This window comes from Apiospora kogelbergensis, assembly GCF_038363985.1.
Source record: "Apiospora kogelbergensis strain CBS 113332 chromosome Unknown utg000018l_segment0_segment0, whole genome shotgun sequence".
Lineage (NCBI taxonomy): Eukaryota > Fungi > Ascomycota > Sordariomycetes > Amphisphaeriales > Apiosporaceae > Apiospora > Apiospora kogelbergensis.
Window position 1 is genome coordinate 59580 of NW_027117435.1, and position 27748 is coordinate 87327.

The 27748-nt window shown below is 52.6% G+C and overlaps 10 protein-coding genes across 10 annotated transcripts; 5 read left to right on the forward strand and 5 right to left on the reverse strand.

Moving 5' to 3' along the window:
• Window positions 1-4794: 4794 nt before the first annotated feature.
• PG998_014989 (uncharacterized protein) lies at window positions 4795-6482 on the forward strand (the record flags this gene model as incomplete). Its single annotated transcript, XM_066881805.1, has 6 exons — window positions 4795-4932; window positions 5012-5126; window positions 5188-5412; window positions 5474-5541; window positions 5619-5935; window positions 6095-6482. The coding sequence occupies 6 exons, from the start codon at window positions 4795-4797 to the stop codon at window positions 6480-6482; spliced, it is 1251 nt and encodes a 416-aa protein (XP_066723152.1).
• A 1015-nt stretch (window positions 6483-7497) lies between these two features.
• On the reverse strand, window positions 7498-7938 carry PG998_014990 (uncharacterized protein; the record flags this gene model as incomplete). Its single annotated transcript, XM_066881806.1, has 1 exon — window positions 7498-7938. One exon carries the CDS (start codon window positions 7936-7938, stop codon window positions 7498-7500), a length of 441 nt encoding a protein of 146 aa, XP_066723153.1.
• A 275-nt stretch (window positions 7939-8213) lies between these two features.
• PG998_014991 (PIF1-like helicase domain-containing protein) lies at window positions 8214-8870 on the forward strand (the record flags this gene model as incomplete). Its single annotated transcript, XM_066881807.1, has 1 exon — window positions 8214-8870. The coding sequence occupies one exon, from the start codon at window positions 8214-8216 to the stop codon at window positions 8868-8870; it is 657 nt and encodes a 218-aa protein (XP_066723154.1).
• A 12-nt stretch (window positions 8871-8882) lies between these two features.
• PG998_014992 (uncharacterized protein) lies at window positions 8883-10430 on the forward strand (the record flags this gene model as incomplete). Its single annotated transcript, XM_066881808.1, has 3 exons — window positions 8883-9191; window positions 9448-9594; window positions 9912-10430. The coding sequence occupies 3 exons, from the start codon at window positions 8883-8885 to the stop codon at window positions 10428-10430; spliced, it is 975 nt and encodes a 324-aa protein (XP_066723155.1).
• A 937-nt stretch (window positions 10431-11367) lies between these two features.
• Window positions 11368-12094, reverse strand: PG998_014993 (fungal cellulose binding domain-containing protein; the record flags this gene model as incomplete). Its single annotated transcript, XM_066881809.1, has 3 exons — window positions 11368-11454; window positions 11505-11588; window positions 11639-12094. The coding sequence occupies 3 exons, from the start codon at window positions 12092-12094 to the stop codon at window positions 11368-11370; spliced, it is 627 nt and encodes a 208-aa protein (XP_066723156.1).
• Window positions 12095-12586: 492 nt separating this feature from the next.
• Window positions 12587-14216, forward strand: PG998_014994 (uncharacterized protein; the record flags this gene model as incomplete). The annotated part of the gene is made up of 3 exons (XM_066881810.1): window positions 12587-12928; window positions 13009-13254; window positions 13308-14216. 3 exons carry the CDS (start codon window positions 12587-12589, stop codon window positions 14214-14216), a joined length of 1497 nt encoding a protein of 498 aa, XP_066723157.1.
• Window positions 14217-14518: 302 nt separating this feature from the next.
• On the reverse strand, window positions 14519-17127 carry PG998_014995 (uncharacterized protein; the record flags this gene model as incomplete). The annotated part of the gene is made up of 3 exons (XM_066881811.1): window positions 14519-15410; window positions 15474-16748; window positions 16832-17127. 3 exons carry the CDS (start codon window positions 17125-17127, stop codon window positions 14519-14521), a joined length of 2463 nt encoding a protein of 820 aa, XP_066723158.1.
• A 1684-nt stretch (window positions 17128-18811) lies between these two features.
• On the reverse strand, window positions 18812-20586 carry PG998_014996 (uncharacterized protein; the record flags this gene model as incomplete). Its single annotated transcript, XM_066881812.1, has 3 exons — window positions 18812-18983; window positions 19107-19276; window positions 19405-20586. The coding sequence occupies 3 exons, from the start codon at window positions 20584-20586 to the stop codon at window positions 18812-18814; spliced, it is 1524 nt and encodes a 507-aa protein (XP_066723159.1).
• A 2101-nt stretch (window positions 20587-22687) lies between these two features.
• Window positions 22688-23769, reverse strand: PG998_014997 (uncharacterized protein; the record flags this gene model as incomplete). Its single annotated transcript, XM_066881813.1, has 4 exons — window positions 22688-22871; window positions 23257-23423; window positions 23517-23648; window positions 23725-23769. The coding sequence occupies 4 exons, from the start codon at window positions 23767-23769 to the stop codon at window positions 22688-22690; spliced, it is 528 nt and encodes a 175-aa protein (XP_066723160.1).
• A 1564-nt stretch (window positions 23770-25333) lies between these two features.
• Window positions 25334-27172, forward strand: PG998_014998 (uncharacterized protein; the record flags this gene model as incomplete). Its single annotated transcript, XM_066881814.1, has 5 exons — window positions 25334-25705; window positions 25776-25866; window positions 25947-26015; window positions 26071-26667; window positions 26730-27172. 5 exons carry the CDS (start codon window positions 25334-25336, stop codon window positions 27170-27172), a joined length of 1572 nt encoding a protein of 523 aa, XP_066723161.1.
• Between the last annotated feature and the right edge of the window lie 576 nt (window positions 27173-27748).

Consider the following 27748-nt stretch of genomic DNA (forward strand, 5'->3'; position numbering starts at 1 on the left):
GGCTGACAGAACATCTACTGATGATCGCCCCAGCGCAATGGGATATGCGGCAAAGGGGACGACGGTAGAAAGCACGCGGCCTAAGGCACTGGCGCCCACTTGTATTCCATATTTCACATCGCACGTGAGAGAGGTACCAAAATGTATTGAGTTTATTTCTTTGTTCGCAGCTCGGCATTCGCCTCGAAGCTTCCTTCTGCGCCATCTACGCCGGCTGCAGACGATTGTAGAGCAGGCCACGCTTCCGAGAACAACCCTCGAGCCGATCCGCACCATGCTTCCTTTTCGTCTTGACCGCAGACACCTGCCGGTGTTTGGGCGCTGGCCGGAGGACGGCTTGGTCAAAGTCAATCACCATAACACGCCCGCGCTCCACGTTCCACAGCAGGTTGGCATCGCGCAGGTCACCGTGGTCCACCCCCGCCGCCCACACCGCCTCCAACGAGCGACGCCTCTGCGCCTCCAGCTCCGCCGCCTCCATGCCCGCGTCCGACGCTGTCTCGCCGCCCCACGACATGAGCATCATGTGCACCACCCTCCTCCCCCCGGTAGCACGTACCCCCAATCCAGGTGCACCAGGCCCAGGTGCACAGGCACCACCCAGCCCTCGAGCATCGCCAGCCGCGCGTAGACCCGGCACTCGTGCTGCAGCTGCTCGAGGCCACCCGACAGTGTCCCCTTGCCAACAAAGGTGTAGCCGTATGGTCCAAGTTCCACTTTGAATAGCACGCCGGTCGCACCCCTCTTACCCCACCCACCTAGCCCTAGGCAACCTCGGTATGGACTGTCGCGCAGCTGCTCACTGACCAGGCGTGTGAACTCGTCGGCCGTGACAGGGTGCCGCAGGCCATCTCCGCCCGCGACACGATGCGCGAGCACATTCGGGCAGCTGTCGTCGAGGGCCCGGCCCCTCTTGAGGCCTAGCAGGCACGCCTGCGAGCAGTATTGCCGCGTAGGCGCCGAGCGGCGCGTCTCGCCATCCTCTTCGGAGCTGCTATGCGATAGGCCGCCCTTCCGCTTCTCCACCGGCCTTGTCCACGGCGGCGGTAAGTCATCTTCCGACCCGTCCTCGTCCTCGTCCTCGCCCTCGTCATCCCGGCGAGACGACGCCGGTGGCCTACAGGACGACCTCGGCCACAAGGCGACTTTCCGGCCAATAGGGCTTTCGTCGGGTACAAAATCTGGATCGGCTCGTCGTGCAGGGGACGATGACGCCGCCTGCGACGACTCCGTCTCCTCTGCGGAAAACTGCGCGGCATCCTCGTATGGCTCTGCCCATGTCTTCAAGACCGCCTTCGCGCTCTCCAGAGCGGCGTCGAGAAAAGGTCCCTGAAGCGCATCCGATTGGAGACTCAACAGACAAAAGCTGCTGAGCTGCGCCACGGCCGTGTAGATCCGTTGGTTCGCCCAGTTTTCGCACGATGTGTCGTCCACATCCTCGCTGGGCACACACGGGTGGCAGAACAGCGTTTGTGGATCGGCCCGGTCGACGTGGAGTAGCAGCAGCGACTCGCCCGCCGCCACATAACCATACGCAACCCCGTAGGTGACCATGTAGTCAAAGACTTGGGTGAGCGCCATGGCCAGCCGTGCTTCGGCTTCAAATTGATCTCGCCCGGCACCCGTCCTCGACGTAGTCCTATTCACTTGTTCGATGACTTCCATAAACAAGGTCTCCTTCGCAATGGCCAGCTTCACATGCTTAGTCGCAATTTTGTGGGCGGCCTTGTAGTCATAAACAAACGCCAGGCTTTCGTCCCCGCCGGGCCGCGTTCAGAGCCCGGCTCCATCCGGGTTTGTCGATCGAGGCTTCCTTCTCAGCTCGGATGCTGCTCGTTTTGTTCGGCCCGGCCCTACGCCGCTCTGGCTCTTCGGTATCCAGGTCCTAGTTCGGCAGTGGGCTTCCGCCGCTAGCGTGCGTGATTTCGCAGTTGTTGTCGCTGAATTGCAGCTGTTCGACCTTCTATGTGCTGTTCGGGCACCTTGGGTGCGGTGGAGACCTACAAAGTCTTGAATCTGGCGAGAGTGGGCGTGCGTGAGTAGATCTCTGCTGTGCGAGGGCGACGGTAAGACTTACTGTTGGTCGTGGTGGGTCACTTCGGATCGGACAGCGTCGACCTTATCCAGCAGCTCATCCACCTTGTGCAGCAGTTCTTGGGTGTCGCCCGACGTTCTTCGTATACAGGACAACACATAGCTGAGGGACCTACGGCGGTGGGGAGCCGAAGGGGCCCGAGTTGAGGCCTTCTTGGTTATCGAAGAAGTTGGGAACGTCTGGAAAGGACAGTAAAGGCTTGTTTGGAGGCTGGAGCTGCGTCGCAGCCGGAGCGACGGTCTTGGGGCGCTTGAGTAAGCGCAGGCGCGGGTGCAATCGCGGGTACAGTGGCGTGACCTGCTAATAGTCTGCGCCGCCGTTGTTAGCGCGGACGCGGCACAAAGTATCGTTGCGACGGAGGCATGCCGACGTGGATGGACGTGACGGGCGAAGGGAAGACGTTCCAGATGGAAGGAGAGCAAGGCAAACGAGGATAGTGGCAGATGCAACGGAGAGAGCTTTGGCCCACAACTGGTATAGTATTTATGCGGCCACTCGTGCGGTCGGATGTCCCGATGACTCATACGTTTATCTTCGTCTCCTTCGCGCTGGCGTTTCTCGTGGCAACGAATAGTCGCAGGAATGTCGGCCCCTAACATCGTGCAAGTGCATATTGCTGTTCGCGAAAATGAGCATGGGCGGCTGGGTTGGGTTGAAAGACATGACTATTCAAAGCCGTCCAGCAGTCTCGCAGTGATCTAAGACGGCTTGCTCAAATTCGGGCAGCCAGTACGAAAGGCAATGCTGCTGCAACTGCTGGGAAGGATCGGCCACTTCAACGTAATTTGGCTCGGCGTCACTGCTCCAGGGTGACAGTAGCGAGTGGTGCTAGCAGAGTTCCTAATCGCAAAGACCTGGACGAGATGGATGAGTTTCTAGCTGGCCTGTGCATGACCGCTGCCCCACCACAGACGAATCATAGCTTCTAGATATTATCCGCAGTGCACTGGAGGCGAGCCCACTCATAATATGCTCACTGCATGGGGACTACCATTGTGGATTTCTTTTAACAACGAGCAACCACCTCCAATTGAGTGTAGACAACACCGCCGGCGGAGATTGCCTCAATTGCAGTTGCCGACTCTCTATTCTCTGGCATCCTGAAATAATGAGCCCTTTTGCGCTTTGTGACGACCAACTAGTCCTTGCCAACGCTGATTCTGGAGCCAGTCTCGCCCATCTATCGGCAGGGTCGAATCCGTCGTAACCAGGGTCTGTCCAAGCAGCTGAAAGTAAACCCGGATAGATTCAATATCCTCAGCATATTGACGGTTAGAATCGAGTTGTTTTTGGGTGTGTTGGAAGTAATCGTGACGTTTAAAGAACCGCGCGGTCCAGGGCTTGCCAACTATTCGGATTCCGCTAGTTTCGGGTATTGAATGGCGCTCTTTTAGGATCAGATTGGCCGCATCCTCTACAAATTCTCTTTGAACCAATGAATTTATTCGATCAAGCCGGTCAATATAATGACATACAGCAGCTTCTTCGGCTTCTATAAGCAAAGCGTGGGCTCGCGGCCGGTCGGAATATGACTGGTGGCCTCTCGGTTGATTTCAAAGGGTAACTCGCGTCACGTCGTAGTTGGCCGACAACTCCGAGATATTTGTCAAGACTGCAGACTTGAAGAAGCAATGTATTCTTGCATACAATACCTTCCGGTGATCGCGAAAAGCGATGTATTCGATAGAAATAACGCGGTTGTAGTATTGAAATAGCTGTATCTGACCGATCTGTTCATTTGAGTGATCAACACCCACTGTTGTTAAGATTCGCTTGGGCTCACAAACCAGAGTGGGGGCGTGGCACGAGTGTGGGATCCTCTTCATTGGGCCACCGGGTCAGACCCCACTGAGGATGGATTAGTGGTACATTAGATATTTACCCGTTCAACCACCTTAAGATCCCAAGCTTGAGGCGAACAGTTTATTCAGATTCTATTAGTCAACACAACTTCATTGAGGGGAGCTTGTGATTTTAACTTCAACGACCCTATCCAGCCAACTAGCTACTCTCGCTACTGCACTTACTGATGCCCTGTATCTGTTACATTACGACGTGCATGCTGCATGCATTCTACTTGCTTATGTGGATGATGTCCTCCCACCTTGCTACCCTCATCACATCACTTCCTATCCGGGAACGGCTACCCTCCTCGAATTGGGCAATAGTCCTTGGAAAGCCCGGGTCCGGGACACCTCCTCCCAAAGTCCAATCTGCCAGCTGCGAAAGATTGGATATAAAATGGCCATGCCCGTACCTGTCCATTAAGCCCCCTCCAGTCATAGTTCTTTCCAAGGTTGTGGGGGCCCTGCATATACCCTGACCTCTAATGTGTCACTACATATAGATCCTCTCACCAGGGTAAGCCCCATAAAAGGTTCGGGATCGCATGGATTAAACTGAATATTAATATCGCCCAAAGGGCAGTCGAAAGAGGAAATAAGGCCGGGCAAGATGGGTCATCCTGCCTGCCTGGGTTTCATCGTTTTTGTTAGCACCAATTGTCACTTTGCTTTGACGGGCACGTAAGCAGACACACGGGCATAGTGGGCATCCCTATGAGAAAATTAAAGTCTGATAACTCCGGCTCTCCCTACTACGCGACGGCTGTTTTATACCACCTAGCTATATCACGGTCGCATCATGTGGTTATGTCAGTTGTCATCGATCTGCTGTCTCTCCAGAGACCCTTTTCAACGATGGCTCGGCTTTCTTCAACGTTGGCACTATGTGTCTTGTCCGTCTTCGCTGCCCTTGTCACAGCTCAGAATGCTACACAATCGGCGAGTTTGGTATCAGTCCTACCTTTGATCAAGGACCAATTGCCAGAATGCGCTGTATGCAAAACCCCACTATATACTGCACAACCTACCTTGCCGCAACGATAATCTAGACTAAACACTAACAACTGTATAGAATGAATGCTTCAAGACCAAAGTCGGGTCGAGGACCTGTGTCGAAGTCCACGACTTCATCGTCACGGAATCTAAGGATTGCATGCGGGCGAGCTGCACAACTCACCAGTTGATGAGTTCGTCACATTGCCCGGTCCTTCTGTTCCAAAACCCCTATACTCACACTTTGGGACGCAGGTGCCGAGAAGCTTTTGACAACAACCTGCGGAGTCGAGCCACGGAATATCCAGCCCATGATCCGGACCGTTGCGTGGACACTCTGGGGAATCGCCGCATTTTCCCTGGCTGGGCGTCTACTCGCCCGCTCCTCGTATTTCGGGGGCATGTTGTTGGGACACGATGACTGGGCTATCGTAACATCATTCGTCGTGCTTACTGCAGTGACCATTGGTGCTGAGCTGAGTATATTGAACCGAGAGAAAACCGTCATAGTTAAGAAGCTGTGGCTAATGTGCAACGACAGTGGTGGTATACGGCCTCGGTACCGACCTGTGGACGCTCGACGACATTCACATCAACATTGTGCTCATTGTAAGTTGCTGGATGCTCTCAAAGATCAAAATCTCTATCTGAATACGGAGCTCCACTGATTCTGGTGCCAAATCCAGCTTTTCTACATCGCCGAGTTCGCCTATGTCATCGAGTCCACTCTTACAAAAATATCGATTCTTCTCCTCTATCTCAGGATCTTCCCAGATCGCAGGTTTCGCAAGCACGTGTTCATACTCATGATCGTCATGGCACTTTTCTGCGTGGCGTTCGTCGTTACTCTCCTGACATATTGCGTGCCCTTCGACTACACGTGGATGAGGTGGAACAACGAAAGACATGGCAAATGCATCAACATGGATGCGCAGACGTACACCTGTGCTGCATTGAATATTGTCCTTGATATTGTCATCTTCTTCATGCCAATACCGCAACTGTTAGTAGATCGATTCCTAGCTGGCTGACCTGATCGCTCATTGAGCAAGATACTGACATTCCCACCCCCTCCACTCAGAATGAAGCTCGATTTGTCATGGAAGAAAAAGATGGGTATCATCCTCACCTTCCTAGTCGGGCTCTTCGTGACGATATGCAGCGTGATCCGGCTCCACGCCCTCATCGACTGGACTCTCAGTACGAACCCGACGATGGACTATGCGAAGCTGGCGGTGTGGTCGCTGGTGGAACTCGACGTCGGCGTCATCTGCGCCTGCATGCCAGGCATGGCGGGGCTCTTCCGCCGCCTCAAGAAGCGCGGCACCGAGTACGTCCGCTCGCGTGGCAGCCAGAACGACTCCCAGATGCCTGCCAGCTCCAGTCGACCCGGCTTCGCCTGCAATGGCATCACCAAGACCACAGTTGTATCGGTCCAGTGCACCCAGGGCGGCGGCGGTGACGACGGTGACAGCGAGTCCGAGGTCGAGCTTGTACAGCGCTCCAAGGAGAATTACGAATTCCAAAAGGGTTATGGCAACGCTATTTGAAAGGAAAGGACGTTCTTATGTTGGAGATATATAAGCCGAAAGGACAATACAAGAATAAATAACTTCACACAGAATTGAACTTGGGGGTCTCATGATATTACGGCGTTGAAGTCTATCATAGATCCTGGACCGGAAGCAGGCGAACGGGCGGCTTTGGTGAGCCATCTCCAAATGCGATCAAGTGGAGTCGAGTAGTCCATGACGGACGGCTGCGTTTCGCTTCGATTTAGTGGCAACGCACCGTTCCTACAACTGGTTGTCCCCTTGCCTCGCTTCAATACACTAGATATGGCGCGTAGTTAAATTATTATAAGCAGTCGTGGAATTGTCTGAATCTCCTGATGGAGAGAGGGGGCCCCCTCCTCGAACATAGCAGCCACGACTGCACTTCCTTCTAGCACGCCACCCTCTAATATCCTCGGCCCTGGCAGCGTTCACTGTCGTCACAGTAGCGATCCGAATTACGATGCCGGTGGACGCGGCTACGACCTCACTGCGATATCTGTTGGACCGCGTCTCTCATGCGGTGACAGACATCCCCGAGCGAGTGCTTACCATCTGACCTGCGCATCGCAAAAGGCGCTGAGTGAACAATTATCACGCGATCGCCTTATTCGGGAAGGGGGAGAGAGAGATAATTATGCGGGGGAGGCGCAGAGATGGGGTCACTATTTTTTAACATCTTTAAATCAAGTTTGTTGCCTCTATGCAGCTATCTCGATACGACAGGCATGAGATATATCATTCAAAAGGCGTTATATTGCTAATTATGAAGACAAGCCCACTCCTTCACGGTATCTCTATAATCCTCAGGCCCATACGGCTCCGTCACCTCCGCCAACCACCAGGCCTTCCGATGCACCCGCAGGCCCTGAGCACCGACTAGGAGGTCCATGTAAGGTAGAGCATCAAAGACAAAATCAGGAAACTGCGCGCCGTGTCCTGCAGGATAACGCCACTTGCCAAAGCGCGCATGCAGGACCGTCTCATAGCGCAATTCGTCCAGTCCTTTGTTTTATTCTTGTTCTTCCGCCGATGTACATGGTGAAAGTGGAGGCAAGACCTGAGCCGGCAGCTTGTCGTGGAAATAAGCGTTGATCCAAAGGGATTGCAGGTGTGCGATGGGCGCTACGCTAAAGTTCATCATGGCACCGGCGAAGGCGATGTCGCGGAAGCGCAACAGGTGCTCAGCGACAGGAACCATGAAGCGGTAGAGGTGGTAAGGGGTAGCGGTATATGGCTGTACTGATGATACGGTGGCGTCATCTCGATTGGAGGAGGCGCCTAGAGTGGCGAGCAGTGGCTGGAGGGTTTTGTTCTGCGTGGGCTGATTCTTGAGTCGGGGGAAGCGGGAGAGAATTTCGTGGTCGGCACTGTCGACGGCTTTGATTGTCCAGATCGGGGCATCTTCGTTATTGCCCGGGGTAGTAGATGCTATCGGAATACCGAGTTGCATGTCGATGCCTTCAGGCTTGTATTTGATGCTTTGTGCATGTCTCCATCCAGTGGTACTCATGAAAGCGACGGTCTGGAAGGAGATACCGTTGGACAGGTGGACAGTCTGCGGCGACAGCTGGTCGATGTCTGCTATATGGATAGTGACAGTGCCGTTTTTGACCAGGTCGAAGAAGTCGGTGGGGACTCACAGGTTCAATCAATAATATTAGCACATCTGCCAACCACCACGTCGATCAACACCACGAATCCGAATTCACCTATTCTCAAGCCATGATGCTTACGTATATCAAAGGCGACTTCCTGCCACGCCTGGAGGATGACCACGTCGAATCTATGTTCAGTTTAAGGCAGTTCAAAGGCTGGTTAAAGGCAGAACGCGTACGAGATACGTACTCCTGGGCTTGGAACTTCGGCTTTGACCTTCAACAAACCGAGACTTCAAGACGGTGCTGGGTCTGCAAGATGTGTGTGCTGCAGAAGAGCCGAAAGCCTGGTCATTTCCAGCATACAGGGCTCCAGAATGCTCTCAGCCACTTGTACAACAAGCACCAGATTCAAGCACCCGGTGACAAGCCCGAATCACGCGAGGAGAAGCTTGCGCAGTCCGGTCCCGTTGCCCTTCGATCCATTGCCACCATTATGGGCCTGAATACCCGAGATCCAGCCGAACAAGCCTTCATAAATAAGCTGATCGAACGATTCGATCACCGGCGCTTCCAGCAGATGCTGACTGAGTGGATTGTGGCCCGAAACGTGCACTACAGCTGCGGGGACTTTCCGAATCAGCAACGAAAAAAGCGAGACCGAAAACCTGCAGCATCACCATTGTTCACCTTGAGAGGATTAACCTTTAGTTATGCGACAATGCAATTAACGACCCGTACGGATCATGGTCTACGTCGACGCACAAGCCATCTGCGCATCGCTTGAGAAAGAGGAAAAATGCCCGAAAAGCATGCCGAACCCCCATCGTGTGAGGCGCAGCGAGAGCGAGAGATACAACGTTATTACCAAGGCTGGCTTTCTGCCCATGGTTCTGCCCTCGATGTTGCTCTCAACGTCAATAACCTCGCGGCCGCAGATTTCATAGACGTCGGCTATGAACCAAAATATCCCAAGGACGAGGCCTTGGCCGCATTTGCCCAGCTCGCCGTCCTGTGTCTGAACGTGAAGCGCGCCATGATCTCGCTGATTGACAAGACCCATCAAATGGTTCTCGCCGAAGCCACACGCAGCCTTTTTGTTGGTCTAGTAAGAGATACCCCATGTGCTGAGCCTGGCTAGGCAGCGCCATGCTCGTCCGTGAAGATGCCATATGCGAACACTGCCTAACCAATACCTACACCGCTTGCGATTCGGCCAATACCCACTCGACGTTTTCCGCTGCAGCCCTTGTTGTGCCTGATTGCCATAATGATGAACGCTTTTATACCGGCCCTACATCGTCTCCGAGCCCGGCGTGCAATTTTACGCCGGTGTGCCCATCGTGTCACGAAACAGTTATAAGATTGGTGCATACGCCGTGCCTGACGAGCGACCCCGTCACGGTCTGACAATCGAAGAGCTACAATTTATGCAAGGTGTAGCCCAAGCTGTTATGGAGCACCTGGAATTGGTACAGGATCGAGTTGATCGATTTAAAGGGGAGCGTATTGTACGCGGACTGGCTTCATTTATCGAAGGAGGTTCACAACCAAATAGCCCCTCCGCCTCGTCTATACACGACGATATACGAATGACCTCACCAACATCCTGTCCTCCCCAACAGACCCTCGCAAGAGGAAAACGCCAACTATCCCGAGCGATTTCTTCAACACCCGCGACTAAAGGGTACTCGGTCGGAGGACAGACGTTGATAGAGTCCCCTGCGCAAAACATCTCTAAAAACAAGCCCATCCCCCGGGCGATGGGCAGAATAAGTCACATGGCCCACAACAAATGCTTACGAGAGCAACGGAAATCTTACATCAGGCTACTTTAGCAGACGGCGTCGTGTTGTTTGATGCTATTACCACTCCGGTCAAGAACAGTACGCGTAGCGCAACAACGAGTAGCTTTCGACCCTCTGGTCAAGATTTGTTGCGGCAGGTGACGCCGCTACGGAAAACAACTGGAGCCCAAGTTATGGTGTTCCTCCGGTTATATGACCATACCGAGGAGAGGCTTGCTAGTGCGTGCTTTCTGTGGACATCGATGGCTGGCCGCATGATGAACATGGACGAAGGCTTGCCGTACCTACGCGCCTTTAGCAATATCATGATGAGCGAACTTGAACGTATTAATACCCGGAAACGTGAGGTCGCAAAGACAACCTTTATTGCGAGCATGGGCCATGAATTAAGGACACCGCTACACGGAATTCTTGGTGCTACTGATATTCTCATCGAGAACGCCGCGGATTCATATCAACTAGTCGGGTCCAGCTTGAAGCTTTCTGAATTGCACGAGGCATTTTGGACGCAAGAGTTTGGCACGTGTTACTTTCTGTGATATGCTCGTTCTAAACGCTGATTCATTACCAACAGCAAATGGCCTTTCCTTTCTTCGCTACAATGTAAGACCGCAAGTAGGAGACAACCTAAGCTTCAGACCAATCAACCGCGCTAGAAGGAAGACCTACGTTGGCTTTAAGGATGGGAAAGCTGAGGGGCGAGAGAATGGCGAACTAAATGCCGAGGACACTTGAGGGCAAGGTCGGTAACAGTCGCGCTTGAAGATGGTCTTCGTCTCAAAGTCAACGCAAGAATCCCTTCTTTTTCCAAGAGTGAATGTACCTCTGCACCACGTCCGTAGAAAGGGGACCGACAGCCGCAAGAGTAGGCGAATCCTTACAGGCCTTGCTTGTATCCAACAAGAGGCCTCCGCAAGACATGCGGACAAAGTTATCTTCCAGGAAGTCGACGAGTTCCCTCCCCGCTGATTTCGTATGCATCTACCCACACTGGCTCCCAAGTGGCGTCAAACTTGATGGCATTCTCGAACACGATGGGGTTGGAAATGGTGGTAGGTAGGTGGTGTTTCTTGCTGCGAGCGCAACAGAGTCTATTGATTTTGCTGAATCCGGTATCGATAGACTGAGAAGCCGAAATAGTCGTATTGATGGTTGACATGGTGCGTAGTAGCTAGAGAAACTAGAGTAAAGGTATGATTTGAGGTTGTTTGTATGCAGGGAAGCTGTTGAATGGAATAGAGCAAACGGCAGTAAGAGATCACTGGGAGATAACAGGAGTAGAGTAGGTATTTATAGTGTGATACTCCCCTAACACCCTTGTAATTGTTATGCTAACAAGACAAAAAGCTTCCTTCCACGCCTTCCATTCGAGTTTAACGCCAAAAACTCACTCATGATGACCGGTATGCGAAACGAAAAGCTTCATTCCCCTGCCTTACGAGAAATTGCGTGGAATCTTTCTTGTTGAAGAACCTATCAACATTGTATGGGCACAGGACCTGGATTCGTGTAGTTTGTAGGTACCGGCCACCACAAGTTCACATGGATACCGGGGTCATTCTCCTGCAAGCACGTTAGGTATCACGATATGCTACCAATTTTCTTCTGCTTACTGAATAGGCACCAGGAAGATGGACTCCAGGGAACTCCCTAGTGCCCGACCCAGACACAGACAGCTGGGCGCATGCTTGGAAGAACTGTCTCATAGTTATAAGCAGGCCACCGCAAGATAAGACAATGTTCTTACTTGTGCACCGCCAATATTATAGGCGCCATGTAGACCGAGGTGCTCTACTCGAAGCAAGTAGTCTCCAGCGACTATACACTGGGGTATTCGGACAGACAGTTCGGTTCGTCCCTCCGACGGCCACGTCAGCTGTGAGATGCCAAAGTCTGGCTGTTCCTGAGCAATCTTGAACCAGACGTCGCCGTCGCCGTCGAACGTCTTTGCCGTATGCGCTTTTGGAGCTTTGGCCATGTAGAATGCCACTGGGCCGGGGTGTTGAATGCTTGGGCTGACCCGAAACCCCACTGTCTCCCCAGCTATGACCTGGCGAATTCCGGCGCTATAAGGGGGACTCCCCAGTTCGTCGCATCGGATCTGTGCTGCGGAGGCATTCATGACCGGGCTTTGGCTCTCGTAGTTCGAGGTTTGACGGACATAGCTGTGTACAAATGAGTCTTTGGTGGCAGGGGCACGCATAGGAAAGGGACTCACGCCCAGTCTTCCGTCACTTCACCATCATGTATCAGGTTAGGGAATATGTCTTCCAACCATATCAGTCACCCATCGCCTGGCAGCCGTGCTCTCGATTACTTACAGTGGGCGTGTACCAGGCCAAGCAAATGCGTAATCAGAATAACATGCTTCATTCTGCTCTCTTCCTCGTTGAATCCACGGTAGTCTCCGGGTTTCTCCTTAGTGAGCAGCTAGTAACTAGGGTCTTTTCACTTTCCCCTGTTCTTCATTTTGGCTTTGGTTCAATCAAAATAAGCCGCAAGACTAGATCATGAGAGTGAAACATGTGTCAGCTCAGCTTGCCTTGGTACGTAATAGCTCATGCAAAACGATGAGAACAAAGATATTCTACGTCTATCATTACCATCAGAAGTCCAGCGCACTTTAAGAAGGACCCATCAGTTGGGTAGCAGTTCAAGAACGTCGTCGTCTTAGTTTAGACCTATCAAGTTCACCATGTCTGTCGACCATCTTATCCAAACCCGGCTTGATCTTCATAATCGTGGTGATGAGATAATCTCTGATCTTGCCGAGACTGTGGTCTACTCCAAGGAAGAGAACGAATATCAGAACCAGCTTTTGGAATCATGCCCAGCGGAGATATGGCCTCACAGTTCTCATCACGCCGCATGCCCCCGGCCCGTTCTTGTCGGCCAACACCACCAACGGATGTTGCAGGAAATGTCTGAGTCACTAACTGCAGCCATTACTAGCATTGTAGAGCGGTGGTGGAATGATCGTGACGCAAGCTTTTCTCGGCGGATGCCCTTAGAGAAAGAGGAAGAAGGTATCTTGAAGGTGAGATACCAAATGCCCACCTACCATATTTCCTTTTCTCATACATAGTGCCAGACTGCTAATCACAAAGATGATCAAAGTGGATTGATCATGAAGTCGCACATGGGAGTATGGCTAGATACCGAGACTGCTTAGGAGCATGGCGACCGGACTTCCTTATCCATATGGACGAGGGCGGAGAAGAGAGATTCAAAGTCACAGAAATCAACGCTCGTTTCTCCTTTAACGGCCTGATGCACCTGGCCTATGGTCAAGCAGCGTTGCAGGAGAAACTTGGCTGCACAAGTGAGTTTGTCGGGGCAACCGATCCGGAAAAAATGCGTTTGGTCTTCCCCCATTTTGCTTGAGTAAATGATTCCTAACCAGTAGATATCACTAGGCGTTTCAGGGGTCATTTGGTATCTTCCAGCCAGAATACCCTTTGCATCTTCTAAAAGGGTTAGAAGAGGGAATTGATATTCACATGTTCATCCATGAAGTGGAGAGACGTTTCAACTTCAAACCTCGACTAATCACCCCTGCCGACCTAAGGCTGCTTCCAGACCCCAGTCTTGTTGGCGGATACCGTCTCTGCTGTGTTGTCGAAGATGTTGCTCATCTCACTTCTCCACCTGGATTCTGGACTGTTGACACACCGAGTGGCGAGATCTGGGAGGAAGTCCGGCAAGTGGGCCTGGAGCTGCATCAGCGTGAGTTAATGGGGTTGGGGCCCCAGATGCTGCGCCAGATCAGTCTTCGCTGTTTCAACGACCTACGCACGATCCTGCTGGTCCATGACAAGCGGATGCTTGGCATCGTCAGACAGGAAATCCCGCAGCTCGTCGTCAGTGGGGTCCTCACGTCGGGCCAAGCAGACACTCTGCTAGGTGGCATCGCCGAGACTCTTCTACCGGCCTCGGAAGATCTTGGCCGCTTCTTACAAGCATGCAGGGCTTCGTCCCAGTTGAAGGATCAGTACATCCTGAAGCCCATTCGAAGCGGAAAAGGTGACGGCATCGTCTTTGGCGATGGTCTTGACCATGCGGGTTGGATATCAGCCTTAGAGGCCCTCTTATCTCCAGGATTGAGGCTCGGTTCCGCATATGTAGTGCAAAGACGCATTGTACATTGCTTATACGACATGGTCTTGAAGGATTCGGTGGGGAGAGTTCGTTACCCGCTTATCGGAACGTTCCATATAGTTGGTGGCCAATTGCTTGGCCTGGGTATATGGAGGGCAAGCGACAGACGGATTGTTGCTATTTCATCTGGCGGTTCTTGGATGTGTTCTGTTATGGCTCGAGCTTAAAGGGGTCGGGGTTCCCTAAGGCTGTAAACTTAGTTGCGCACCTGATAAGTTGGTTCTACCAATATTATTCTCTCCACACTTACACAATGGTTCATGTCTGAGAAAGTAGATGAAATGCTTCACGGACCTGGTGGTAGTTTGAGCTCTTCGTTTTTCGTCAACGCTATCGCACTACGAGAAATGAAAGACATCGACGAACTGAGTGAAACGCCTGTGGTTCAGTTGCTGGAATGGGCCACTATCCAATATATTCACTATCACGACCTACTATGTATATTTAACTCTGTACTAACTTTATCGTTCTACTCCCGCGTCCCTAGGCAAATACTGCGAAGTGTGTCAACGTCACAACTCTCCTCGCACATCCTCCTAAAGGCTCCTTTACCGCTGCCTAGGTTCCAGAGGGTTTTGGGCGTATCATACTCTACTGCCTTTCCATCGCTGAGGACAAGTATGCGGTCAAAGTCGGCGACCGTGCGAAGCCGATGCGCGACGACAAGAAGGGTACAGCCATCAGTTCTCTCCCGGATCGCACGCTGAATGAGCGAATCGGTGGCCTTGTCGACGGAACTCGTAGCTTCGTCAAGCACCATGACTTTGGAGCGACGGATGAGACCGCGGGCCAAACAGACCAGCTGCCGCTGGCCTTGCGAGAGATTGAGTCCACCCCCAGAAATGGGTGATGAGAGGTCATCGAATGTTCCCGGGACCAAATTCACAAGCCGTAGATATCGAAACAGCTCTGCATCCGTGTAGCGACTGGAAGGGTCTAGATTGGACCGCAAGCTTCCCGAAAAGAGCGTAGGGGCTTGTGGAATAATGTCAAGGCGGGATCGCACGTCATGGAGCTTCATCTGGGACAGATCAACCCCATCGATGCGGATCGTGCCAGACTGGGCTTCGAGCAAGCGAAACAGCGCCATCGTGAGAGACGTCTTGCCGGCCCCCGTCCGGCCTACGATGCCTATCCTCTCATTGCTGCTCACAGTAAATGTAAGTCCCTTCAATACCGGTGGAGCGCCTGCCGTATGCGCGACAACCAAATTGGTGACTTCGATACGTCCCTCTGTAGGCCATGCAACAGGTGCATCATGGCCTTCGTCCGCCGGCTCGGTCGGAATCTCGCTGTATTCAATGACGCGCTCTGCAGCGCTCATCTCCAGCTCGGTACTGGAATAATGGCGAACTGCCCACCTAAATAGAGAGGGGTCATGTCAACGCCTATCCAATGCAGTGATGAAAAAATGAGCTACTCACATCAGGTGCGACGGGAACTCCAACGCGAATGACAGTGCAAATCCAATCAGTGCGGGGTCTCTGTCCGGTTCGACAAGAATGACAGCAATTATGAAGAAAGCAAAGAAGGAACCGACAGCAGAGATGCGCCAGCCAATCCACCGGTTAAAAAGCCACATGTGCCAAGTTGTAACAGTCCAGTCGTCGATTCTTAGGTACATCTGGTCCAAGTACCTCTGAGTCTGACCAAACGCACGTATCGTATCCATACCATCTAACGCAGCGCCGCAGAGGTCAAGTACGGGTGACTTGGCTACGCTCTCCAGCCTTTTCACGGGCATGGCGCCTTGTATATAGATACGCGCATAATACATGCCAACAGCTAGCAGCACGGCGGAGAAAACGGCCACCATTGAGGACACCAGAATGCCAGCAATGACGGCGCCAACGAGGCTCATGAAAGATGCAAGACATAATGCGATCGAATACCCGAGCTTGGTATCCACGCTTTGGAAGTCTGCCGTGAAGCGGTTCAAGACTCGTCCTAACGGATTTCGGTGATGCCACCCAATGGGAGCGCGGAGGACGGCGAAGCTTATCCTCTTGAAAAGCGCCTTCGAGGCTCTGATTGACGCACGGAACACGAAGAAATGCTGGAATGTCGCAAGCAGCCCGCCCGTGATACTCAGGAGAATGTAGATTACAAGGTGGAAGTATAGGTTCTGCTGTGGGTGTTGTCGTGTTCTGGGAGGTGCTGAGGAAGGTTGTTGCGTGGTAAACAAGGAGTCATGAGGCTCTTGCGTCTTGTCCGGGCCATTCATCCTCGTCCAGTATCTCATCCACCAGGACTTGCCAAATATGATGCCTTGAGTAACCAAAAAGACGGTGAAGATGATACTCCAGAATTTGTAGCCTCCACTGTGGTGCATGTATTTGGCGTAAACATCCCATTTGACTGCTCCCTGTTCACGGGCCTCGGCTTCAACGAGTTTGTGATCGAGTCGCGCCTCTGGGGCCATCGTGGGTCGACGCCCACTAATGTGCTTGTCCTTGATCTCGCTTGTTCCACCGCTGTTACACATTTCCTGGGCGTTCTGCCAGGCCTCACCAACCGATCTTTTCAGACCAGGAGCCCCGGTGTACACCACTGAGCCCTGACCAAGCTCGATAACATACTTGGCGGCGGGCAAACATAGTTCAGCGTGATGCGTAATGAGGATCCTGGTCCGTCTAGATGCCAATTCTCCATTCAAGCAGTGGTCGAATATATGGCGGCCAACTTGACTGTCCACGGCGCTGAAAACATCATCAAGAATCAAAATGGCCGCTCTCGAATACACAGCACGGGCAAATGTGATTCGCCACTTCTGCCCCCTGACAGGTTGACCCCAAAGCCGCCAACCTCGGTAAGCTCACCGCCAGGAAGCGTTTCGAGGTCTCTGTGCAGGGCACACGCCTCAACTACTTTCCAAAACCGCTTTTCATTGAAGGGGAGCCCGAATATGATGTTCTCTTTAATTGTGGTATTTTCCAGCCATGGTACCTGTGAAACAAAGGCCGTGGTGCCGGGGACGATCCACGAACCATCTGTTGCCTTGTGGTCGTACCTGTGGATCGGCAACGGTGTTGTAGGGGCGTTGATAGAGCCTGATAGAACCTTGGCATCTCCTAGCATAGCGGCTAGCATGAGGCTCTTGCCTGTTCCAGTCTTTCCCAAAATAATTGATAGTTCACCGTCAGGAAATGTTGCGTTGATGCTTCGAAGAATGAAACAGCCGGATGGAAGTGGCTATGTATGTCCCCGGAGGCCAGAAAATCCCCGATCTCGGCCAAGTGGTAGGTGGCCTGCTCCTTGCTGTATGTCCATTCCCCGCCTAACGAGCATACTAGATCCGGAGCTTGCGCGGCCGGCAGGCTCGCGTAACCCAACGGGCTCGAGTCTTCCACGTGTCGAGGTCGGTGCGGAAGCCATCTTTCAAAGTAAGCCAGGCCGGAAATACGAGGCAAGGCTCGGCAGGTCGACCGCTCCGGTGCCAGACGCAACAGGGAGCGCAGACATCGGGTACAGGTTCTTGCAGCAAACGCAAAGGCTCACGGGCTGGTTGTCGCAGGTGAAAGCCCTGTTTGAGCGATTCGTCCCCGTGGCCGACGCCGATCCCTTGGGCGATACCTTTTTCGGTCAGGTATAAGCCTTGAGACAGGGAGTATTGGGGCGAATTGGGCCATTCGCAAACATGATGATCCCTTGGCGCGGAACCACGTTGTCTTTTGGCATTGTATGTGTCGACCGCTGGTGCTCTATTCCTCTGCCAATGCGCTGGCCGTTTGTAGCTCGTCAACTCTTTTCGCACGAATCATGCAGCGCTGCTGGGCTGCCGGTCGGACAATCGTCGAGTAGGATGCGTCTACCGTGCGATGATGCGTGTAGGTCGGTCGTGGCATGCCTGTCATGCTGGTCTTGGAGGACTAGGTAGCCTCGTTCGCCTCAAGGAGTTGCCGGCGTGCTTCGGAGTTCGATGATTATTCGAAACAATGAATAACAACCGTGGTTGCTGTGCTACCGTCTCTTAATTGTCGTCATGCTGCCGTGCTCAAGTCGCCAGCTTGTCCCCGCTCCTGTTGTGCTCGCCGCCATGCTGTGTCGGATTTCGACTCATGTTGTCGGTCGTCTGCCATCGGTCATCGGCGTACGTTGTGCGTCGCGTTGCCAGGGCGATAGAAGAATCGTCATTTTCGTGCGTCCTAAATTACGTTGTTATGTCGGATAAGTCGATCATGGCATTTGTTGCTGTTTCGAGCTGTGACTGCAATTGAACTGGAAGCCTGGCCCCAGTGGCACAGCCGCCTTTTCCTGTGGCTGACACCAGCCACCCCCTGAACCCGCTTCGTCCACCGTCCAATATTCATGCTCTTTTGGCACGTGAGCCGAATAGTTTCCATGCAATGGTCACAATCACAACAATCTTTCAATCCAGGTAGTACACTTTCCTTTTCGATATTCTACCAACAATTCTACGGCAGGTCCTACGGTTTCTCCCCATACTATTTAGAACGTACACCCTGTCCTGCCTCGAGCACATTCATCATGAACAGGAAGTCAGCGGCTGGCAAGCCATGTACCTCAAACCGTGCCGTAAGTCTGCAACCCATTCAGAATGCGTTATTTGTTTCCATGTTTAATGAGATCAGTCGAACTATGGGACAGCTCTGGGAAGCCGGAGCGTACCGCCGCCAGAAGACTGGGACATGGTGGAAGCCAGAGCCCAGTATCTAGCTTTGAGGGAAGAGGTTCTCCCAGAGCCTATAACAGGACCCCTTTGTGTGGTCTATACTCCATAAAACCACTCCGATCGTAGGGTTTACTCGCTCCGAGCCGTAATCCTTGGAACCAACCGCACCCACAAACCCGGCTTCTCCCAAATGAGGTATATCTTCATGTTCTCTGCCCAACCCTTGCTTTGCTCCTCGAGTAAAATATCATAGTTGAAAAGCAAGCGCGCCAAGATCATGCGCATTTCTGAGTATGCTAAGCTGTTGCATGTCAGTCTGATTGTGTGAGGCAGTTCTCAGGAAAGGCGCCACACTGAGTAAAGAAGCAATTGGGGAGCTGGGGAAGTGGACAAGATAGTAGGCGACAAAAGTAGGGGAGCGTACTTCTTGCCAATGCAGTTTCTGCTGCCGTAAGAAAATGGCTCAAAAGCTTCATTCTTGTCGCCGGCGAAACGAGGGTCTTCGCCCAACCAACGTTCGGAGATGAACTCATCCGGCAGCGCAAAGTTTCCTGGGTATCGGAAAATGGCGCCTTGCCAAATACCGAGCAATGTCTATATAGCTATGTCAGTGGTCTCCATATTAAGATTGCGATATTGATGCAGAAACGTCTATGAGATTGGACGGGATTTGCATAAGAATATAAGCTCAAGGTAAACTTAAAGAGAGCGAGGGAAGTTACGTTCTTGGGGACGAAGTCGCCACAAATTACCTGCCCTTCGGGTGGCGTGATCCGCGGCTGGGACCCCGGCACGGCGGGGTACATGCGCATAGCCTCATCCAAAACCGCCAGTAGGTAACGTAGACTCTGCACGTTGAGTAGATCTATATCGCTTTCGGTCCGGAAGGCGGCGCGGACCTCTTCGGTGGCCCGGGCCATGACATGTGGGTGCGAAGCTAGAAGGTACGTGGCAAACGACATGACGGTCGCCGTTGTCTCAGAGCCGGCAATGATAAGCACATTCGAATTCTCGAAGATCTGTTCAGGCGTCATGTTTCCCTTATCCTTGCGTGTCATCGAGTCAATAAAGTCAGGCCGCTCGGTTGTCATGCTAAGCCGTTTGGCGACCTTCTCGCACACGAGCGACCAGTGCTGCCGCAGCTGGCCCGCGACGGTATTGCCCATGAAGAACGTAACTATCTCTGTAGCTAAGGGGGAGAGCTGTCGGCCGGCCGCAAGTGTGTTGCCCTGCTTGACCGTTTTAAACACTAACGCAACCCACGGATGCAGCTTCGAGCTCGCAAGACACCCGAATGGCTCGCCGAAAGCCAGATCGCCAATAATGTCGAACGTTGTATAGTTGAACCACTCCATAACATTCAAAGGCTGAGATCCTCCCGCCGAGTTCTCCCGGAGCCGCTTGAATAGGAGGTCGACATAGTGGCGGATCAAGGGCTGCTGCTCCAGCATGCGCCGCGCGGAAAAGCCATGGCTGAGGATACGGCGGACACCGCTGTGATCCTCACGGGAGGCACCAATAATGCTGTTACTGAACATGGCAAAGTGGACTTGGTCCTTTTCGTTCTCGGATTGTCCACTTTTCCGGTGGCCCATGACCTCTCGCCATACGTCGGCGCGCACATACGATAGTTCATTCGGCGCCGTTCGGATCACGTCTCCGTACTTTCGGTGTAGATCGAGAACAGTCTGCGCGCTTCGGCCACTCACAGTCATCCAGGCGTTGGGGGTGCGTGATGCTGCCCAAAGTTTCGGGCCTGGGAACTTGTGGAGCGGGTGTAAATACAGATTGTAAAAGGGTCGTAGGAGGAAGCAATAGGCGATGACGAAGGCGGTGACGATCTTCATTACGGACAGGCTCAGCCCAAATGGTTCATGAACCATGGCTGCAATAGGAGTTGACATGGTGCATACTTGATGCTCTATATCAGGTGCTGGCTCAATACATCAGGACAGTTGTGATAAGGTCTATTTTATATAGCTTCTGACGTCCTATGTAGTGTCTGCGCTGCGGTTCTACAATTGCCATCGAGAGTTGGTACCGAGACTGATCAGGATGCCTGTGCGTCTCTTCGGGTGGTTTCGTTATGGGAACCTGATCTTACAATACTTTTGCGAACGCGCCTTGTGGGGTTCGTTCATGCAGCACCAAATCAGCACAGTATAGCCACGCTGATTGGTGGACTGCTTAGCCGCGTGACGAAAACCGAGGCGCTTTTAAAACCCTAGATGTCACCGGCCAACGCAGCGGCCCCGTCGGATTCTTTGTCGGCATTACGGGGTCTGCCAATGGCCCGTTGGTCGCGGGGCCATGCTTCATTGAATTTGAAATATCCGGTTTGGATCCATGTAAAAGTGGCTCGCACCTTTCCCTGCCGCTAAGTCCGTGTAGAGGTCTTGCGGGCTAGCTAGTCGAAATTATGGACTAGCACTTCAAGCCTTATCAGCTATAGCACCATCGGCAGCAGCAGTAGATGCAGTACCCGCGTGGTCTCCCAGGTACGGGAGAGGGGCAACGTGGGCCCGGCACCCGCGGACACCAATGGGTTGCGGGATTGCAGGGTTGCGGGGTTATTGCGGGGCCATCGGGGGACGGACGACAATCAATCCCGTTAACAGCGCAGCCAGATACCCACAAAGATGGATTATAATCCATATGGCGTCCACAGGCGGGACCGCAAGACCTGGTTGTTATCGACTCACCCAAGACGGTCGGCATGGCCAAGAACGCTTGCTGGAACAGGCGGTCTATGCAATTGAATATTTTTTTTGAATCAAGTTTATTGTCCGTATGCAGCTATCTAGCTATGACAGACATTATGACAAACCTAGCCCTGATGAGGGCTTACTCCTTTCAAGCCAGGAGTGTCCAAATCCAGAAATTCCATCGTTCAACTTGATGTCCATGCACAGCCTGTTCGGTGAACTTAGCAAAAGGGAAGCTTTGTTTCCCGTAGGAACGAGAGCAGAGCTCCCCTTCCACGCATGGTAGTGAAAAGAACGCTAGTCGTGAGAGGGAGCCCCATAAGCTGCCTCCGTAGTTGCATTCGCTGTCTGCTGAAGTGCCGACAGTAGAGTAGGAGATGTGTTGTCGTCTGCCTCGTTCTGGCGCAATACCTACAGACGTCTGAGTCGGTTTTCCCTATGAGGTGTAAGTAAGTTGCTATGTATCCTATGCCTGTGCGTAGCTGGATATACGCGGACGTGACACTCCGAGGGAATCCAGAGTAGTCGAAGGGTTTCATTGCAAACTTTGGCGGCTTTCTAGCCAGCAATCGGTACTGCTTCCCCAGGCCGTGAACGCGTCGGCCATGGCCTTCATTTTGTTCTTCGAGGTCCCACAGCTGCTTCCATCTTTCTTTCACCTTTTGGTGAATCTGGCTCTTCAGCCAGCTGAGGGATACGAGCTGGTCTTGCCGGTCGTGTCGTGGGAGAGGCTTCTGAAGCCCCTTCTTCGCTAGCTTGTCGGCAATCTCGTTGCCCCGGATCCCACAGTGCGCCGGACACCAGTGGAGTTGGACAGGGTGTTGGATCTGACCCCTTTACCGTGCCGTGGGTTCCTATTATCGAGGCTAAAAGCGCCACCAGGTTGCTGAGGCTTATTTCTACCATCGGTAATTCCACTGCGGGAGTGCTTCGAAAGATGCGAGAGAGCACGCGATGAGTACTGGCGTACCGTGCCTGCGATAGGGTAGAGCCAGATGCGGAACATAGGGAAGACCATGGGTAGGTTGGTAGTAATCACGGCCACAAAGTTCTTGCGGACGGCCCAAGACCCGGCTTGCTGGGCACCGGTTACGGGTTCTGGGCGCCGGATGTATGGATTAGGACGCTGCACCACAGAAGAGAGGATTGTTGTCCACAGCATGCGGACGAATGAGTCCAGGTGGATGGAGAAAGAGCTCACCGTTATTATCGACACGCAGCGCAGAACCCCTGCAGCGGTCACAAAAACCCCACCCGAGAACATCACTATCAATGCAGCCTTCTTGACCGGCTTGATGCTCTACTGCCATAGCATGGGGATTGGGATAGTGAACAGATAAAGATCAGTCACAACATTGAGCACGACTCTGACGAAGATATCGATTTTCGAGATGGCTGGCTGGCAGAAATCTGCATCCTGGTTAGTCGTGATGTCCATGAAGTAGCTTCCGGTAGGGGCACATGCTGCCTGGGTCAGGATAAATCTGCCAATTCTTCTCCAGAGGCTGGCAACCAAGAAGGATGGAGAGAAGGACGGTGGTCCATGTGGATGCGATGAGTGTGAAGCCGACATAGATCCTCATTAGTAAGTTAAGGCCATCTTGAAGACCCCACTAGTTAAGGCCTCAGGGCCACGTGTATAACTACTAACTAGACGGACAGGCAGCTCGTTCTATACCCCCCGGGAGATTGGAGCGGCAAAACCGCTCCCTAGACGTTAAATAGAACAACCAACGAACGTCCTACTGATCCGCTTTGAGGATAGACAGCCCAGCCTTGACATACAAGGTTATCCAACACGCCACGCCGGCTTGAAATGCAACGGTACGCAAGGGCGCGAAGTCTCTGTTGTCCTGGAGCCAGACGTACGTGACATTGTAAACGACACGGCTGAAGAGGTAGCTGGCTGCTAGCAAATTAACTGTCTTGGCGGACAGACCTGCTATGTTAGCTGCGAGCACGGCGCCTATGAACATGGGCAACCCCTCGAAGCCGTTTAACGCAGCTGCTTGGCTTCGTATGAGGCGGTTTCTGATCTAAGTGAGGCACGCGTCAGCGGGGGTATGATGACAAGTAGGTCTCGTTACACAAGGAATACCGTCTACCGGTTCTTTGCCAAAGCGACTCACCGTCTTGTCTATCTGATCGCTCTTCTTGATCGATTCCACAAAGTCTCGCGGATTGGCTGGGTCGAGAATTTTCCGCCCCTTCACCTTGCCGTAGGTCGAGGGCCACATTGCTAGAAGCCAAGCGGCAGGAATCTGGATGTGAGTTTAGCATGCACCTTATCGGATGTAAGCTTCTACTTGATGGCAGTTGGCCAAGTAGCAAACGTACAGAGAAAATAGAGTAATTGCTGCTGAGATCGAATAGGGCGCTCATTTTGACGACCCAGTATGATAGATGGATGACCGGACCGTATTCTTCTGAAGTAGTAAGTAGGCTTAAGTAAGTAGGCTTAATGTACAAGTACTGATGCTGTCGACTACTTATGTACCTATCTATGATTGGGTGGTTACCTCATTGTTTCGACTCGGAGACATTTACTGAAAATGTTTAATGCTGACAAATCCGTGGAGATCCGGTCTCACTAATCTATCCGCCAACCCGCACCCACTATAAGTAGTGTAGGAACAATTGCTGGACAGGTGCTTTAGAAGTGGGGACAGTTTGTGGCTGTAGCGTTGTGGCTTTTGCGATTCGTGAAGTATGTGGGTTGTGCAGCCCCCGTCCCCGTCACTCTTCTTGAGAAATTAAGCCTCCGTTCTTGGTCTTTTGCCTGTCGCAACCCCTTGACACGCCCTACCTCTCTAAATCATTAGTTATCCCTTGAGAAATTTGTGTCTACTACCTCTTATACGCATCAATTGGACCTAGAGCTTCATACCAACTGGTGCTATCTAAATCCATCTTACGCCGTTCTATGTAGCTGAATAAAGAGCTTGCTGTTCTTCTTGGCCTTACGCTGCCCTCCCTAAAGCTTCCGCATGCGTCTCCTAATAGAAAGACCATCCCCTGACTCTCAAGCTACGAGAGCATCCATCCGGTTGTTCTCGGATATGCCCCAGTTTAATACGTCATCATCTCCTTTCGCGTCCAATCCCTCAACTCAACTGAAGTCGTACATTGGTTGCCTATCTGCTTCAAATACAGGCACAATTCATGACTTGTTCTGTTAGATAGCACTGGAAATGCATTGCTTTCCGATATATCTTGTTATTCACATAAATTCCCGGAGATTGAGCTTAATACCAAGGTATCTCTTGCCTCAACATATCGTTGGTAGATAGCCCTTAGGTCGTCGTACTTGATAGGCTGAGATGGGACCTGCTTTACCTCGGACTCCAATCCAGGCTTAAGCGTAGGGGTAGGTGCATTTTCGGCTTCGTTCAAAGGTGACATGGTAGTTGCAGATGGGGAAGACGGTAGCCGGATGACTGGCGTTGGCGACGGAGATACTGCAGGTGGAGCCAGTGCTGATAAGTCGGAAACCTCTACTGGTACAATTTGTTACTGTTCTGATATCCTTACCATGTGCGATCTCAGCTCTGTGTACCTTGAAGGGCGTATCGTAGAGGCTTTCGCAAGCTCGGGCTGTTCGAAAAATCCGTATGCCACAAAATAAGCATTTGGATGGTCTGTATATACTCGTTAATTATTTGCTGTACTAAATTATGGATGCGGCTTTACCGTTTTGGGGATAATTGTCAGCTTGCCTGGTTACTCATTATGAATCATCGCCTTGGTCACCTGTGGATGAAACACTTCACATCTAGTGCCAAAGACGGATCGTATAGCCAGGGTCATGATTGCAGCTTATCCCTTTGTGTTTATCTATATAAAATGCCCACCGCTTGCGGTTTTGTCTTCATCAATCTGCCTCAATCTGCCTCAATCTGCATCAGTCTTCCGCTCGTTACTAGAGAACCCTTCACTCGCTTATCTCATGTCGCTCCACTACCTCCTGAATGGCACTCCATTTCGGCCCCTTATTGATGGGAAGTCTGAGATCTCGCCATGGTATGTGTCATGCGTCGTCACGGCGATATTACTCGTCATCTTCATGTATGGCATGCGGGAGAGCTATCTGGACCTGCCGCGGCTAGACCCCAGAAGGCCCACGGAGCTGACGACATCCAAGCGACGTGCTGAGTTCTGCTCAAAGAGCCAGGAACTTTTGGCTCAAGGCACGCAAAGGTTCCAAGACAAGCCATATAAAGTCTACTCGGAAAACGGCGATGTAGTAATCATACCCTCCAAGTATGTGGACGAACTGAGGAACGACCCCAAGTTGAGCTTCGCGGCTTCGGCTGAGGATGTGAGTATTTCTTCCTAACATACGGCCGACGACCCGCGCGTGTGGCTACTCTGACGACTAGGGAGCATAGGACAGCCACGCATATATCCCGGGTTTCGAGCCGTTCCACGCCCCCTCTGGATTGGTCAAAGTCGTCAGTAACAATCTGACCAGATCACTATGTATGTAAACGCTACCAACAGATCGCCCCGCTATGTCATGTTATGAGGGGATCGACTAACCATTGTTTTGAAAATGTTAGTGTCTTTGACGGCGCCTATATCAGAAGAAGCCGCCGAGGCTTTGCGGGACGTTTTCACAGACTCAAAAGGTAAGCAATCGAAGCGACTTGCCCCCGCAGCGGGCGTACCATTAATACGCCGCAGAATGGTGCGAGGTCACTCCAGGCAGCCTCATGCTTGTCGTTTCTCGCATGTCGTCACGTATCTTTATGGGCAAGGAGCTCTGCGACGACAAGGAGTGGATCCAGGCTTCGTCAGAATACGCGGCTATGGTGTTCGACCACCGCTTTACCCTTTCTGAATGGTCCCGGCCCTTGCGCCCGATAGTCCACTGGTTCCTTCCGGGCTTCTCCGAGGTCCGCAGGCAGCTCCAGCGCTGTCGGGATGTTCTCCAGCCCCACGTCGACAAGCGAAACGCCATCAGGAAGCAGGCACTCGCCCGTGGCGAGAAGAGCCCGTTCAATGACTCGATCGAGTGGTTCCAAAAAGAGTCGCCAGGGACGGCACACGACCCGGCTTCCGAGCAGCTTACCCTGTCCATGGTCGCCATACATACCACGACCGACCTCCTAGCGCAGACCATGGTTGATATCGCGAAGCATCCTGAGCTGTTTGCACCACTGCGGGCGGAAGCCCTCCGGGTTCTCCGTGCGGATGGGCTCAAGAAGACGGCATTCCAGAAGCTGAAGCTGATGGACAGCTGTTTTAAAGAGTCGCAGAGGCTGCGGCCGATTATGGTTGGTACGTTGGGCCACAGTCACTTTCCTGGTGTTGGGCGACAAGACTTCTAACGCGCGCCGCAGCCTACTTTCAACGGATGGCCCTCGACGACGTCTCGCTGAGCGACGGCTTTAAGATCAAGAAGGGAACGAAAATAGCCATGGACGGCGCCAGTATGCTGCGCAGCCAGGATAACTACGAAGACCCACTACAGTATGACCCTTACCGCTTTATGAAAATGCGCGAGGTACCAAGCGAAGAGAGCCGCGCGCACCTGGTCAGCGTGAGCTCTAAGCACTGTGGCTTTGGCCACGGCCTGCGCGCGTGCCCCGGCCGCTTCTTCGCCGCCAACGAGGTCAAGATCGCGCTGGTGCATATCCTCCTCAAGTACCACTGGAAGCTCGCCAAGGGCACTGAGGACTTGAAGCCCCGGGCGATAGGTCTCAGTTACGCGCTCAACCCTGCCACCAAGCTGCTAGTCCGCCGGAGAGAGGAGGAGCTGGACCTAGAATCGCTGGAGTGCTAGAGGGCATGCAGGTGGGGAGTTGCCAATCTGACAGGGGCCGAGAAGCAGAAGGAATCACCGCGGTGCTCTGATAAAAGATGAATGCAAGGTATTGTTACGCGTCGAACCGTTTAGGGGTTCCGGCCTGTGTGGGCCAGTTACCCACTGGGCCAGAACAATTGGCTTCTAGGAGAGGTTTTCCCATTCGGTACTTGAGAGGAACTTTCCATCCTCACCTCAATAGAAAATACTCCGAGCACGGACTTGTTGGTCACAAGTCAGTGAAGCCTTTCACAAGAAACAGAGCTTATCCACCTCCACCGTGCCAAGCGACCGCTTCTGGACACCATATCTGTCCAGGGCGTCAACGTCAGACCCAAGCCCATGTTCCGCTGGCTTGGCATCTGGTTCGGTTCGGGACTGTCGTTTCGGGTCTACGTAGAAAAGCGACTGACACTAGCCAGTGGAGCCCTCCTAGGTATCCAGAATATCTTTTTTGGATCAAGTTTATTGTCCGTATGCAGCTATCTAGTTATGACAGACATTATGACAAACCTGGCCCTGATGAGGGCTTACTCCTTTCAAGCCAGGAGAGTA